This window comes from Geotrypetes seraphini, chromosome 2 (assembly GCF_902459505.1).
Source record: "Geotrypetes seraphini chromosome 2, aGeoSer1.1, whole genome shotgun sequence".
In the NCBI taxonomy this organism is placed as follows: Eukaryota; Metazoa; Chordata; class Amphibia; order Gymnophiona; family Dermophiidae; genus Geotrypetes; species Geotrypetes seraphini.
In genome coordinates this window covers 485,099,019-485,114,344 of record NC_047085.1, presented here as the reverse complement: position 1 = coordinate 485,114,344, position 15,326 = coordinate 485,099,019, and the positions used below count along the sequence as shown (strand labels likewise).

The 15,326-nt window shown below is 45.3% G+C and overlaps 1 protein-coding gene across 16 annotated transcripts in view; it reads right to left on the bottom strand.

Annotated features, from left to right (window-relative positions):
- Window positions 1–15,326, bottom strand: part of OBSCN (obscurin, cytoskeletal calmodulin and titin-interacting RhoGEF) — a 762,040-nt gene that overhangs the window by 621,734 nt on the left and 124,980 nt on the right. For all 16 annotated transcript variants that reach the window (XM_033931804.1, XM_033931806.1, XM_033931805.1 and 13 more), the window contains exons 10-15: window positions 11,115–11,390; window positions 7,426–7,701; window positions 5,337–5,612; window positions 4,063–4,338; window positions 3,683–3,958; window positions 3,303–3,578 (exon numbers count right to left, since the gene is read on the bottom strand). In XM_033931804.1, the coding sequence (XP_033787695.1) occupies window positions 3,303–3,578; window positions 3,683–3,958; window positions 4,063–4,338; window positions 5,337–5,612; window positions 7,426–7,701; window positions 11,115–11,390 (1,656 nt within the window). The remainder of the gene's footprint in view (window positions 1–3,302; window positions 3,579–3,682; window positions 3,959–4,062; window positions 4,339–5,336; window positions 5,613–7,425; window positions 7,702–11,114; window positions 11,391–15,326) is intronic.

Sequence of the window (15,326 nt, the reverse complement as noted above, 5' to 3'; positions counted from 1 at the left end):
AAAGATGATGATGTCACAAATAAGTGAAGGCAGTGCTGCTTTAGTTTAAAGGGGTGTATATTTCAAAAACGGAGGAAAAAGCCTCAGACAAATGCCCTCATTGGCAGAAAACCTCCATTGCACTCCCTATTATGTAAACTATAAGCAGGGCTGTCTATGCAAATGATAGATGAAAAAAACTTTCAACTTTATCCATCTGGCTGTTTATTCTCTCAAAGAAGTATAGCAAGTTCGTGAGGCATGACCTTCCCTTGCAGAAGCCGTGCTGGCTTGCCTTCAGCTACCCACTGATTTCTATGTGATCGCAGATGGTGTCCTTAATCAGTGCTTCCATCATCTTTCCCGGGACCGAGGTCAAACTCACCGGCCTGTAGTTTCCCGGGTCACCCCTTGATCCCTTCTTGAAGATGGGTGTGACATTTGCTATTTTCCAGTCCTCTGGGATCTCCCCTGTTTCTAAGGAAAGGTTACATATTTGGCGAAATGTTTCTGCTATTTCGTTTCTCAGCTCTTTTAGTACCCTTGGGAGGATGCCGTCCGGACCTGGTGATTTGTCGCTCTTTAGTCTATCTATCTGACGGAGGACGTCCCCATGAACTTTATTGTCAGACCTCGTCCAGCTTCTGTTGAGTGAACTTTACTTCAATAAAATGATTTTAACTTAAAAAGCTTAAATTCTGCTGCAATTGACAAATATGTAATAATAAAAAGACCTTTTCATTACTTAAGAGTATATATGGCCAAGTAATTTATATCCTGGCCCTTAACTATATTGCACACACTTTAGATATTAAAAAACAACCACGCACCCCCCATACACATAGATAGTGTATGTTTGCATTGTGCTTCCAAGAAAACTTGGGTGACGCTGCATGGAAGCAACCTTTTCAACCCTATGCAGAGTTGTACAACAGTATCATCGTCATGGATAGGCCCACTGGAGGGGAATATCAGCAACCAGAGATGATGACCTTCACCTATAACAGCTAATTGGGATGATGTGGGGATTTTAGGTGAGGATACAAAATGAGCCATTTTACTAAACCTGTCCACTACCACCCAGATGATTGTATTGCCCGTGGAGAAGGGTAGATCTATGATGAAATTCACAATGATGTGGATCCAGGGGTACGAGGACACTAATAGGGATTGAAGTAGTCCTGCTATTTGGGAGTGAGTAGACTTTGCTTCAGTGCAAACTGCACAGAAGGAAAACATAGTTCTGGGCATCTTTTAGCATGGTTGGCCATCAAACTGAGCTCAGGAGATATATAAGAAACTCCTGGGTATCCTACTTGTTGGTTGGCGTAGATTATCAGGAACAAAAAGGCAGTGATGGAACTACCATCGGGTGCCACCTACTAAGCCAGCTGTAATTTGGCAATAAGTTGTGTAGTCAGAGTCACTATTATCCTTTTAGGTGATGTCACCCCTCTTTGAAGGAATAGGTGTAAACTAGAGAAGCACTAGTGGCCATTGGCTGCTGGGCAACTTGACAGAAAGGAAAGCAATGAGGTGAGAATAGATCAACCTGGAGGTGGGCTAAAGGTATTGGGTAAAAGGATGCAAGAATAATAATAATAATAACTTTATTTTTCTATACCGCCATAATCTTGCGACTTCTAGGTTAAGGATCTTGGGAACAAGTGTAGAAAGACCAAGTTGTTGCAGTTCAGGAGAGGTGGATCCCTCAGGCAGTAGCATTCAGCTTAGAGGGTGGTACCATACCAACCTGAATTGAAGGTTGGTGCCACCCAAAGGGCTGGAGGCACAAAGAATGGGGTGAAGGATAGCTCTGGATGGGTGTGCCAACTATGGCCTTGGCTTAACTGGTTCTTTACAATGGACTGAGGGCTGAGAACTGAATATGCTGTGAATGACACTTGGTTCAGAATAAATGTATATTCATCCAATAAAGATGCAACCGTGTACACATGATTCAAATTGATTCACCGATTTAATTTAGCTGAATCGATTTGTTTTGGAAAAAAATTTGGACTCACTGATTCAGGCCTGCTCTTGGGCTTTCCCTCTGCCAGAATCCTTCCTTTTGATGTAGCTTCCTGTTTTGTGAAACAGAAGGTTACATCAGACGGAAGGACTCCAGGCGAGGGAAAGCCCAAGAGCAGGTCCTTGAGGTTCAATGGTGAAGACTAAGAAGGCTGAAAAAGATAGTGGGGTGAGGTGCTGGGTTGCACTGCACTACTTCCTCTGCCACCGCTGTTGGACCCGCAGGGGGGAGGACAGCACTGCTGCGCTGCTGATACTATTGGACCCATGCAGGGGAGTTGCTGCTGCTGCTGCTGCTGCCGATGGACCTGGAGAGGGGAGGAAGCTGAAAGTTGAAGGGAAGGAAGAGAGGATGCTGGACCCTGAGGGGGCGAATTGACTATCTAAGACTGGAGCTGGTGGGAATGGAAGAAAGAGAGGATGCTGGCCACATGGACTGGGGGGACTGGAGGGAAGAGAAAGAGAGGGTGCTAGCTAAGGGGTGGGGGTAGGGGGGCTGGAGGAAAAGGAAGAGAAGATGCTGGCCATATGGTGTGAGGGGCTAGAGGAAAGGGAAGAGAGAGAGAGAGTGCTGGCCATAAATAGAATAACACTGCATCTGCAAATTTTAAGGGACTTTAATGTTTTTAAGATACAATTTTAGAAAATGTGAATAAGGACGTAAGTATGATGCATTAGGATGGAAGGCAGATTTTTTTTAAGGGTTGTGGATTTGATATACTGTCTTTCTGTGGGTACAATCAAAGTGGTTTACATTTATTATATGCAGGAACTTTCTCTGTCCCTAATGGGCAATGGAGAGTTAAATGACTCACTCAGAGGTGCAGTGGAAATCAAGTCCAATTCCCCAGGTTCTCAGTCCAATGAACTAACCATCAGGTTGCAATGGGAATTGAGCCCAGTTCCCAACAATTCACCTCAGTACACAAGTATGGACAATACTTCTGCCTATTTGTGTTTTGGGGCCTTCAGGTCCGTATTTACCCAGTAGGTAATTGCTGTCAGTCTAGTAATTTTTTATATAAATATATGTCTTAATTGTTAAATTTGTTTAAATGTTATTTTAAACCTTGTTCAACGCTTTGTAGTTTCGAAAAAGCATTTAATCAAAAATCTGAATAAACAATAATCTCATCCCTCTCTCATCCCAAACTCTGAATGCATTTAAAGAGCTGATTTCTTATAGAGATAAACCAATCCCAGTGTGAAATCAAACAAACTGTCAATAATTTCATAACAAGCAGGATACAAATTCCTAATGATCTTGAGCTTATCAAGTGAGTTTCACTTACCAGGAACAGTAACTTTGAAAGTCATTTTCTGTCCCCCTGACTCACAGGTGTATTCTCCAGTATCTTTCTTCTCCAGCTGCTCCACTACCAGCCGGCGGGATTTGCCCTTGAACTCCACCTTCACCCTCTTGCTGGAAGTGATCTGTTTTCCATCCTTGAACCATTTTACTTCAGTCTTGTCCTGGGACACCTCACAGCTCAGGGTGATGCTCTCTGTGAGAGAGGCCTTCACCTCCTTCTGCACCTTCTCTTGGTTTATGAACACAGGTTCTGGCTCTGAGGGAGAAATTAAGTTAGGAATTTATATCATTTGAAACTTTATTTTAAACTGTGCATGTTCTTAGAGTTTAGACATTGAAAATCAGCTAAGTCTCACTCACCAGTGACATGAACTTTGAAAGTCATTTTCTGTCCCCCTGACTCACAGGTGTATTCTCCAGCATCTTTCTTCTCCAACTGCTCCACCACCAGCTTGCGGGTTTTGCCCTTGGACTCCACCTTCACCCTCTTGCTGGAAGTGATCTGTTTTCCTTCCTTGAACCATTTTACTTCAGTCTTGTCCTGGGACACCTCACAGCTCAGGGTGATGCTCTCTGTGAGAGAGGCCTTCACCTCCTTCTGCACCTTCTCTTGGTTTATGAACACAGGTTCTGGCTCTGAGGGAGAAATTAAGTTAGGAATTTATATCATTTGAAACTTTATTTTAAATTGTGCATGTTCTTAGAGTTTAGACATTGAAAATCAGCTAAGTCTCACTCACCAGTGACATGAACTTTGAAAGTCATTTTCTGTCCCCCTGACTCACAGGTGTATTCTCCAGCATCTTTCTTCTCCAGCTGCTCCACCACCAGCCGGCGGGATTTGCCCTCTGACTCAATCTTCAGCGTCTTGGTAGAGGTGATCTGCTTCCCATCCTTATACCATTTCACTTCAGTCTTATCCTGGGATACTTCACAGCTCAGGGTAATGTTCTCTTTTAGGGAGGCTTTCACTTCCTTCTGCACCTTCTCCTGGTTTATAAACACAGATTCCAGCTCTGAGGGAAAAACACAATTTGGGGGATCATCACATTGATGGTTATCATGTCAAAGCTTTGAACTAGAGAATGACAAAGTGACAGAATTCATCACCGTTCCTGTCCCCGCAGATAACCATGGGAAACCATCCTGAGTCATTCTTTAGTGTCTATCTCAACCTTAGTCCTTCTACACTAGCATTCATGAATGCAAGGCTTGAGGGTCAGTGGTTGTACCCATTCATACTCTGATTCTTCCCTCTCTTCTTAAAGAATGGCATGGGAATGGTTTCCCGCGGTTATCTGCAGGGATGGGAATGGTGATGATTTCTGTCACCATGTCATTCTCTATTTTGAACAGCATAGTAATAAAAAGTATAACAACACAAGCTCCTGTATATTCAAGGATGAACACTCCAAGAAGACAGCAAAGGAGAACAAAATCCTCACAAGTAATAACCGATGGGAATGAAATGAGATTTAAAAAGGAGGATCAAAGAGTCCAGAAGATATATGAGATTCAGTTCTATTTATTTATCAACTATGGTGAGAAGCGCAGAGTTCATCTATTGGAAAACTCACAAATGAGACTCAAGTTTGCAATTATGTGAATACATTTGAAAATCTGAGCATCCACAAGTAATTTAGCCTTGAAAATCTGAGCACTCCAAAGAGCCGCAAAGTAAATGTAAGCAGATGGTTTTCTTGGGGTAATTTTCAAAGCAAAAGCACAAGCATCTGCACGTACATTTTACTCAGGTGTCAACATTTGCTTATTTCTGCTCTGAAGAAGGGTTACCATCAAAAGCTCATCATTAAATGCATTGAGTTAATCCAATAAAAAAAGTTATCACCTTATTTCTTTTGTTTTATTTCTTTATACTACTTTGGGAAGTGGACTAACAAGGCCACTAAACCATTTTACTCAGGTGTATAAAATTACATGCAAACTATGAAATAGCCCTTTGGTTTTTAACTGTTCTAAGGCATTATGAGGAAATCAAGAGAGTTTCACTCACCAGTGGCATTAACTTTGAAAGCCATTTTCTGTCCCCCTGCTTCACAGGTGTACTCTCCAGCATCTTTCTTCTCCAACTGCTCCACCACCAGCTGACGGGATTTGCCCTCAGACTTCACTTTCACGTTCTTGCTGGAAGTGATCTGCTTTCCATCCTTGTACCATTTCACTTCGGTCGTGACCTCGGACACTTCACAGCTCAGGGTGATGCTTTCTGTGATGGAGGCCTTCGCCTCCTTCTGCACTTTCTCTTGATTTATAAATACTGGTTCTGGTTCTGAAAGAAAAATACAACTGTAAGTATTATATCTCTTATCTCTATCTGTACCTTCTTATAGTTAATTAACAATAGGTTCTGGCTCAAAGCGGATTACAATCCTTGCTAGTCCCAAAAATCCAAACAAACAATAGAGTAATCAATCATATATAAAACAAAATGACAATAAAATGGTCAATAAAAGATAAATACAACGTAAATAAAAATAAAAAAAACAGACAAATCACAATTTATTGATTGATATCTCACCTTTCTGTATTCAAACAACATTCCAATGTGATATACAATAGGATAACAATCATTTTAAAAAGGTCACAAATTAAAAAGTCATAAAAGTAAAAACCAATTAAAATTCCAGTACGACTACTCTCCATCAATCCCTAAAAGCCACTTCCTTCTCTAAAGTCATATCTAACTTCTCAACTCCCATTCATGTCCTCTAGTTCTACCAGCCCTATGTCTCTGGAAGAGGTTTGTTTGAATATTAAAACCTTTCAAGAACTTAAATGGCTGCATCATCTCACTTCTCTCCCTCTCTCATTTTCTCTAGCATATATATATATTCAAGTCTATTCTCATATGACTTATGGCATAAACCCTGTACCATTCTTGGACAGCATCTGATATGAGGGAATAGCTAAATATCTCTGCAAACATCCCTGCATATGATTTGGGAACTACTAAAGAAATTTTTGCTGTATAAATACCAAGACATCCTGAACAGAACTTAGACATTCAGAGCTAGACCTGTTTTTAAAAGCAACTAAGTGCTAAAAAGATACTCAAATTGACCAGATGACCATTGGAGGGATTAAGTAACGAACTCCCCCACACACATTCCCCAAGTGGTCACTGGCCCCCCCTCCAACACCCTAAAAATATGAATGAAATAGTACATACCTGTCTCTAGAACAGCAGCACCTGATATGGGAAAGCCTAGTAGAACAGCATGCAGGTGTCTTAAGTAACCTGGTGGGTGGGCTAATGAGTCATAGAAAGAAGAACCCAGACTCATAAGCCACTCTAACCACTAGATTTATGGTGGAAAGTGTGAGCCCACCAAAACCCTACTATACTGCCATATAGGGGCCACCTGCAGCCATAAGGGCTATTGGGGTGGTAGGCAGGGGAGTATATTAGATTTTGGGAGAGTTTTGGAGGGTTCACCATATATTAGAAGAGGCTTATGGTGAGATGTAATTCTGGCACCCTTTATGTGAAGTTCACAGCAGTACCCTCTAAGGTGCCCCACTGTTCTATTGGTATGTCTATGTGGCCAACCCATTACAATGCTGGCCCCTCCCACATCCAAATTTGGATTTGGACATTTTGAAATTGGACGGTTTTGTGGTCAAAAATGGCAAAGTGGTTTTGCTGGTATCGAAAATGGCAGTTTCCTCGCCTCCGACTTTTCACGTCTTTCAGGAAATGTCCAATGTCGGACTTAGATATCCTGTCAAAAATGCTCCTCCATAAGTATCAGTAATACTTTGTAAGACACAGATGCCCCGGTGTGTACCAGCTCACATCTACCTCTGAGTAACTGGAGCCTTCACACCCTATGCTCGATCCAATCATCAGCTGATCATCTCTACTGAATAAAAAACAAACATCACAGAGAAAGCAAGCCTGAAGCACTTGATCTTAAATGCAAGAAAAAGTAAGCAAATGAAAATCTCAATAATTGTTGCAAAGAGAAATCATTCCTACGTGTAGAACTGCTAAATTAGAAACAATATCAAGAGCACAACAGGCTGTAGGCACCCTTGTTTTTCAATTGTTTCTAAGATTGGTGGAAGCAAGTCTCACGTACCGGTGACATTAGCTTTGAAAATCATTTTCTGTCCCCCTACTTCACAGGTGTATTCTCCAGCATCTTTCTTCTCCAGCTGCTCAACCACCAGCCTGCGGGATTTACCCTCTGACTCCACTTTCATCCTGTTGTTGGAGGTGATCTGCTTCTCATCCTTGAACCATTTCACTTCGGTCTTGTCCTGGGAAACCTCGCATCTCAGAGTGATGCTCTCTGTGAGGGAGGCCTTCACCTCCTTCTGCACTTTCTCCTGGTTTATGAATACCGGTTCTGGTTCTGGAATCAAAGTAAAATTATAAGAATCATCTCCCCTATATCCTTCTACACAGTCTCATTGTTTGCAAATGTGAGTTCTGAGAAAAATAATTTAGAAAATAGGATACATATAACTCCACCAATAAAGGGGATGCATGCAATTTATCATGTACAATTAATGCCCGGTGAGAGATGTATTATCTATAAATTCTATGGTATGCTCAAGGGGTCAGCAATTCAGTTCAATTGCCGGAAGCCAGTCAGGATTTCAGAATATCCAAAATAAATAGATATGAGGCATACAACAGAAGCAGTGCATGCTAATACACTCAAGAACCAGAGCTGACTACTTCTGATATGTTCTTGTAAGCTTCCAAAGCTGGCATCATGATTGATTGGTCTCTCACTACATCTGGATAGCTTGAACCGATATTTAAGCCATAATGCTGTGGCTTTCTTCAGGGTATATTGCATGAAGTTTCAAGTTTCAAGTTTATTAAAAAATGTTTATACCGCTTAATCAAGTTTCTAAGTGGTGTACAATGTAAAAAATTACATAAAACCAAATTAAAATTAGAAGTACTAAACAAAACCAAGAGAGGTTAATAAATCACATAAAATATATGGACTAACTTCACACAGCTGGGGAAGAAGGGCAAGAACTACAATCTTTGAGGAAAAGAACACAGTAAAAGGGGAAAAACAATAGGAAGGGTAAAAAGCTATAAAGCTTGTTTTGGTCCTGGAGCAAGAATGTTTTTAATTTTGATTTAAATTGATTTAATATGGATTCGATGCATTAATGATTAGGCTGCAATATGACCGGATAAAATATCTATCCCATAAAAAAAATTGAAAAAAAAAATCCCTCACCACCACCGCAGGTCCTTCCCCAATGACCCCTGACAATTGCGGCCCTAGACAATCAGGAACCCCCCTCCCCCCGACAAATACGGTGACCCACCTGAACCTATAACAAATGGCAGGAGGGATGCCCACTCCCTCCTGCCTCCCCCTAACCTCTCCCCCCCCAAAAAAAAGGCAGGAGGGATGCCTACTCAGGCAATCAGGAACTTCCTTAGGCTCCTTCCTAAGGAAGTACCTGATTGGCTCAGACCCCTCAGGGCCCTCCCAAGGGAGGATCCTGAGGCGTCTAAGCCAATCAGGGCCTAAGGCCCAGTGTCGTCAGCGAGAGAGGAGGAGCAGGAGGTAGTTTCAGTACCTCCTGCTCCTAACTTTTAAGGTACGGGGCATGGGGGCCTGGAGATGGAGGGGAACCTCTGGTGGCAGGAGGGAGTGGGCATCCCTCCTGCCTTTTTTCGGGGGGGAAGGGGGAGGGAGTGGGTACCTTTGTGAAAGGACAGAGTGGGCATCCCTCCTACCTTTTTCTTTGGAGGGAGGGTAGGGGGGAGATCTTTCCTGGAAGGAGAGAGTGGACATCCCTCCTGCCCTTTTACCATGGGGTATAGTGGAGAGTCAACATAAGAACATAAGCAATGCCTCTGCTGGGTCAGACCTGAGGTCTATCATGCCCAGCAGTCCGCTCAAGCGGCGGCCCAACAGGTCCACGACCTGTGCAGTAATCCTCTATTTATACCCTTCTATCCCCTTTTCCAGCAGGAAATTGTCCAATCCTTTCTTAAACCCCAGTACTGTACTCTGCCCTATTACGCCCTCTGGAAGCACATTCCAAGAAGAACTTCCTAGCATTCATTTTGAATCTGTCCCCTTTCAACTTTTCCGAATGCCCTCTTGTTCTTTTATTTTTCGAAAGTTTGAAGAATCTGTCCCTCTCTACTCTCTCTATGCCCTTCATGATCTTAAAAGTCTTTATCATATCCCCTCTAAGTCTCCTCTTCTCCAGGGAAAAGAGACCCAGTTTCTCCAATCTCTCAGCGTTTGAGAGGTTTTCCATCCCTTTTATCAGGCGTGTCGCTCTCCTCTGAACCCTCTCGAGTAACGCCATATCCTTCTTAAGGTACGGCGACCAATATTGGACGTAGTATTCCAGATGTGGGCACACCATCACCCGATACAACGGCAGGATAACTTCTTTCGTCCTAGTTGTAATACCCTTCTTGATTATACCTAGCATTCTATTTGCTTTCTTAGCGGCCGCTGCGCACTGTGCCGTCGGCTTCATTGTCATGTCCACCATTACCCCCAAGTCCCTTTCTTGGATACTCTCATTCAATAACATCCCTCCCATCGTATAGTTGTACCTCGGGTTTCTGCTTCCCACATGCAATACTTTACATTTCTCAACGTTGAACTTCATCTGCCATTTTGCCGCCCATTCCCCTAGTTTGTTCATGTCCCTTTGCAATTCTTCGCATTCCTCTTTAGTCCCAGCTCCACTAAATAGTTTTGTATCGTCCGCAAATTTTATTATCTCACACTTCATCCCTGTTTCTAGATCATTTATGAATATATTAAATAGCAGCGGCCCAAGCACCGAGCCCTGCGGAACACCACTCGTGACCCTCATCCAGTCCGAGTAGTGGCCCTTCACTCCTACCCTCTGTTTCCTGCCCGCAAGAGGGAGTAGGCATCCATCTGCCATCTTTTTGGGGTTTGGGGGTGTTGACAGTGTCTCGGTGCTGCTAGCGCGGGGGGGGGCTTTTTTAATGGGACAGTTGGTGTGTGTTTAACATGCGCACACCATCTGTGCCACTGGAAAAAAAAACCAGAAGCTCTAACAGCAGTGACAGGCGGCTGCTTTCCCTGTCACTGCTGTTAGGGCTCCACATATGTGTCAGTCACTCACTGAGCAATTGAATCGGTTGCGTTTGCATGCAAACTTGATGGTGAATCAATCACTGTTGGAGAATCAGCCAGAGAATCGTCCAACAGCAACTGAGTTGCTATCTTTAGTGAATCTAGCCCTAAGTCTCTGACTTGAGCTGTAGGGGCTAAATTACACGGGCTGAATAATGATATTGCAACATTCACTGAGAATCCTGATACCTTTCTAAACTCTTGCATCAACCCCTGAAAAGGGGGAGAGCGCCCCTATGAAGAACCAGGGGATAAGGACCTGTGGATAAAAAAGTAAGCTAATCTGACTTGCTTGCAAAATCTCTTCATCAAATTACACCAGCTGAAATTACTTGGAAGTGGAATTGCTACACAAGGGAAGGGATGATATCCTGGGGGGAACAAATCATCTCCATGTAAACTCAAATACTCTCAAGACAAGCCATGATTTATTCATATTTAAAACATGTTACAATTACTGCATTTTAGAAGAGCAGAAAGGTGTGTGCATGTCAAGGAAAGTGACACAATCAAATCTTAGCTCAGCCCCCTATTGCCATACATGAAACTGTACTAGAAAAATAAGAAATGTTTTCTCGAATTTCACTTCCTTTAAGCAGCAAATGGACAGAGACTGAAATAACAAATCAATGAAAATGAACAAAGGCTTCACTCACCAGTGATATTAACTTTGAAAGTCATCTTCTGTCCCCCTGCCTCACAGGTGTACTCTCCAGCGTCTTTCTTCTCCAGATGCTCAACCACCAGCCTGCGGGATTTACCCTCAGAGACCAACTTCACCCTCTTGGTGGAAGTGATCTGTTTCCCATCCTTGAACCATTTCACTTCGGTCATGGCCTGGGATACCTCACAGCTCAGGGTGATGTTCTCTGTGAGGGAGGCCTTCACCTCCTTCTGCACCTTCTCCTGATTTATAAATATAGGTTCTGGTTCTATGAAGAAATTAAAAAAAAAATTTGAAAATATGGAAATACAAAGTAAGAAAAAATTCAAGTCGTTGAGAAGTAATGCAGGCCATCATTTTCCATACAGGGCAGGGATTTATTTTCCAAGGACTGCTCTGCTCAGAATTCACTGGACCCTTTCCGTCACAGTTTTATCAATATGAATGATCTGAATCTCTACAGCACCCAGTCAATCAGATTTTCAGGATATCTACAATGAATATGCATGAGATAGATCTGTATATACAGCCCTAACTATATGGGAATTAAAAAAAAAAATACAACCGAGTTAGGAGAAACTAAGCTGGCCTAATAAATAACAGATAATGGCCAGTATGGCAGAAACAGTTTATTGGCAGAAAGCACAGTTACTAACCGTAACAGGTGTTATCCAGGGACAGCAGGCAGATATTCTTAACGCATGGGTGACGTCACCGACGGAGCCCCGGTACGGACCTTTTTAACTAGAAAGTTCTAGTTGGCCGCACCGCGAATGCGCGAGTGCCTTCCCGCCCGACGGAGGAGAGCGTGGTCCCCAGTTAGGATAAGCCAGCTAAGAAGCCAACCCGGGGAGGAGGGTGGGACGTAAGAATATCTGCCTGCTGTCCCTGGATAACACCTGTTACGGTAAGTAACTGTGCTTTATCCCAGGACAAGAAGGCAGCATATTCTTAACGCATGGGTGACCTCCAAGCTAACAGAGAGGGAGGAGGGATGGTTGGCCATTAGGAAAATAAATTGTGCAACACAGATTGGCCGAAGTGTCCATCCCGTCTGGAGAAGGCATCCAGACAGTAGTGAGTAGTGAACGTGTGAACTGAGGACCAAGTGGCAGCCTTGCAGATTTCCTCGATGGGCGTGGAACGGAGGAAAGCCACAGAAGCAGCCATAGCTCTGACCCTGTGGGCCGTGACAGCACCTTCCAGTGAGAGACCGGCCTGAGCATAACAGAACGCAATACAGGCGACAAGCCAGTTGGAAAGCGTCCGTTTAGAGACAGGACGACCTAGACGGTTAGGATCGAAGGTCAGAAAGAGCTGAGGGGACGAGCGGTGAGCCCTGGTACGGTCAAGGTAGTATGCAAGGACACGCTTACAATCCAGCGTATGCAACGCCTGTTCCCCAGGATGAGAATAGGGTTTAGGGAAAAAGACAGGCAACACAATGGACTGGTTGAGGTGAAAAGCCGAGACCACCTTGGGAAGGAATTTAGGATGGGTACGCAGAACCACCTTGTCATGGTGAAAAATAGTGAACGGGGGATCGGCGACCAGTGCATGAATCTCACTAACCCTCCTGGCAGAGGTGACGGCAATGAGGAAAAGCACCTTCCATGTTAGAAGTTTGAGCGAAGTTGTGGTAAGAGGCTCAAAAGGAGGTTTCATGAGGGCTGATAAAACCACATTCAGGTCCCAGACAACAGGAGGAGGCTTCAGAGGTGGTTTGACATTGAAGAGGCCTCTCATGAACCGGAAAACCAGTGGATGAGCCGTGAGAGGTTTTCCGAGGATAGGCTCATGAAACGCAGTGATGGCACTAAGGTGGACTCTGATTGAGGTAGACTTGAGGCCAGCGTCGGACAGGGAAAGCAAATAGTCCAGTACAGTTTCCACCGCCAAAGAGGTGGGATCGTGACGATGCAGTAGACACCAAGAGGAGAACTTGGTCCACTTCTGATGGTAACATTGAAGGGTGGCCGGTTTCCTAGAGGCATCCAAAATGCGACGGACAGGCTGAGACAGATTCTCTGGAGAGGTTAGCCCGAGAGAAACCAAGCTGTCAGGTGGAGCGAAGACAGATTAGGATGTAGTAGAGACTGATGCTGCTGCGTAAGTAGAGTAGGAAACACAGGAAGAGGAATGGGCTCCCTGGAGCTGAGCTGAAGCAGGAGGGAGAACCAGTGTTGGCGAGGCCACCGAGGAGCGATGAGAATCACGGTGGCCCTGTCCCTGCGGAGTTTGGATAACGTCCGCAACAGCAGAGGTAGAGGAGGAAAGGCATAGAGGAACCGATCCGTCCAGTCGAGCAGGAATGCGTCTGGGGTCAGACGATGAGGAGAGAAGAGTCTGGAACAGAACTGGGGCAGCTGATGGTTGTGAGGAGCTGCAAAGAGGTCCACCTGTGGAGTTCCCCAGCGAGCAAAGATGGAGTGGAGTGTTGGAGGGTCCAGAGTCCACTCGTGAGGTTGAAGGATGCGGCTGAGATTGTCGGCCAGGGAATTCTGTTCGCCCTGGATGTATACAGCCTTGAGGAAGTAGACTGTGGGCCGTGGCCCAGGTCCATATTCGGATTGCCTCCTGACAGAGGAGGGGAGATCTGGTGCCGCCTTGCTTGTTGATGTAGTACATGGCGACTTGATTGTCTGTGCACAGGAGAAGAACCTGAGGGTAGAGAAGGTGCTGGAAGGCCTTGAGAGCATAGAACATGGCTCTGAGTTCCAGGAAATTGATGTGATGTTGACGCTCCTGAGGGGTCCAGAGTCCCTGGGTGCGTAGATCTCCCAGGTGAGCTCCCCACGCATAGGGGGAGGCATCCGTGGTTATGATCATGGAGTGAGGGGGTAGATGGAAGAGTAGACCCCTGGAAAGATTGGAGTAGTTCAACCACCATTGAAGAGATTGCTGAAGAGACGATGTCACAGAGATGGGATGAGAAAGAGGATCCGTGGTCTGTGACCATTGGTTGGCTAGAGTCCACTGAGGTGTCCTGAGGTGGAGTCGAGCGAGAGGAAGTACATGGACCGTCGAGGCCATGTGGCCCAAGAGGACCATCATCTGTCGAGCTGGGATGGTTTGATGAAGGAGCACCTGACGACAGAGGTGGAGCAGGGTCCGATGTCGGTCGGGGGGGAGAAACGCCCTCATCAGAGTGGTGTCGAGAACTGCTCCGATGAACTGAAGTCGCTGCGTGGGAAGCAGATGCGACTTGGGGTAGTTGATCTCGAACCCCAGGAGATGGAGGAACGAGATGGTGTGTTGAGTGGCTTGTAGCACAAGCGGAGACGTAGGTGCTTTCACCAACCAATCGTCCAAGTAGGGGAACACCTGGAGGTTGTGAGACCTGAGAAAGGCCGCCACCACAATAAGGCACTTGGTGAACACCCTGGGCGATGATGCGAGGCCAAAGGGTAGCACCTTGTACTGATAGTGGCGGTGCTGTATCTGAAATCGGAGGTAGCGACGTGAATGCAGATGGATTGGAATGTGAGTGTAGGCCTCTTTGAGGTCCAGGGAACATAGCCAGTCGTGTTGAGAGAGAAGAGGGTAAAGCGTGGCAAGGGAGAGCATTCTGAACTTCTCCTTGACCAGACACTTGTTGAGGTCCCTGAGATCGAGGATGGGACGGAGGTCTCCTGTCTTCTTGGGTACCAGGAAGTAGCGGGAGTAGAATCCCTGACCCCTTTGGTCCAGAGGCACCTCTTCGATGGCATTGAGAAGAAGGAGGGATTGGACCTCCCACAGGAGGAGGGGGGTTTGGGAGGAGTGAGAAGCAGACTCTACGGGAGGATTGTCTGGGGGAAGAGTCTGGAAGTTGAGAGAGTAGCCGTGGCGAATGATGTGGAGGACCCATTGGTCTGATGTGATGACCTCCCAACGGCTGAGGAAGAGTTGGAGGCGACCTCCGATCGGCTGAGGAAGAGGCAATGATGTTGGGAGACTGGCTATGCCCTGGAGAAAAGAGTCAAAAGGGCTGAGATGGTTTTGACGGAGGTAGAGGCTTGGCAGGTTGGTGAGACTGAGGGCGAGCCTGAGTTTGATGTTGTTGCCGAGGTCGGCGCGGCTGCTGATGAGGCGGGTTGAGAGGTCTGGCCGAGAACCTGCGCTGGTAGGACGACTGCTGTCTGTAGGTGCGAGCAGGTGGAGTCTTCTTTTTAGGTTTGATCAGAGTGTCCCACCTGGTCTCATGTGCGGAGAGTTTCTGGGT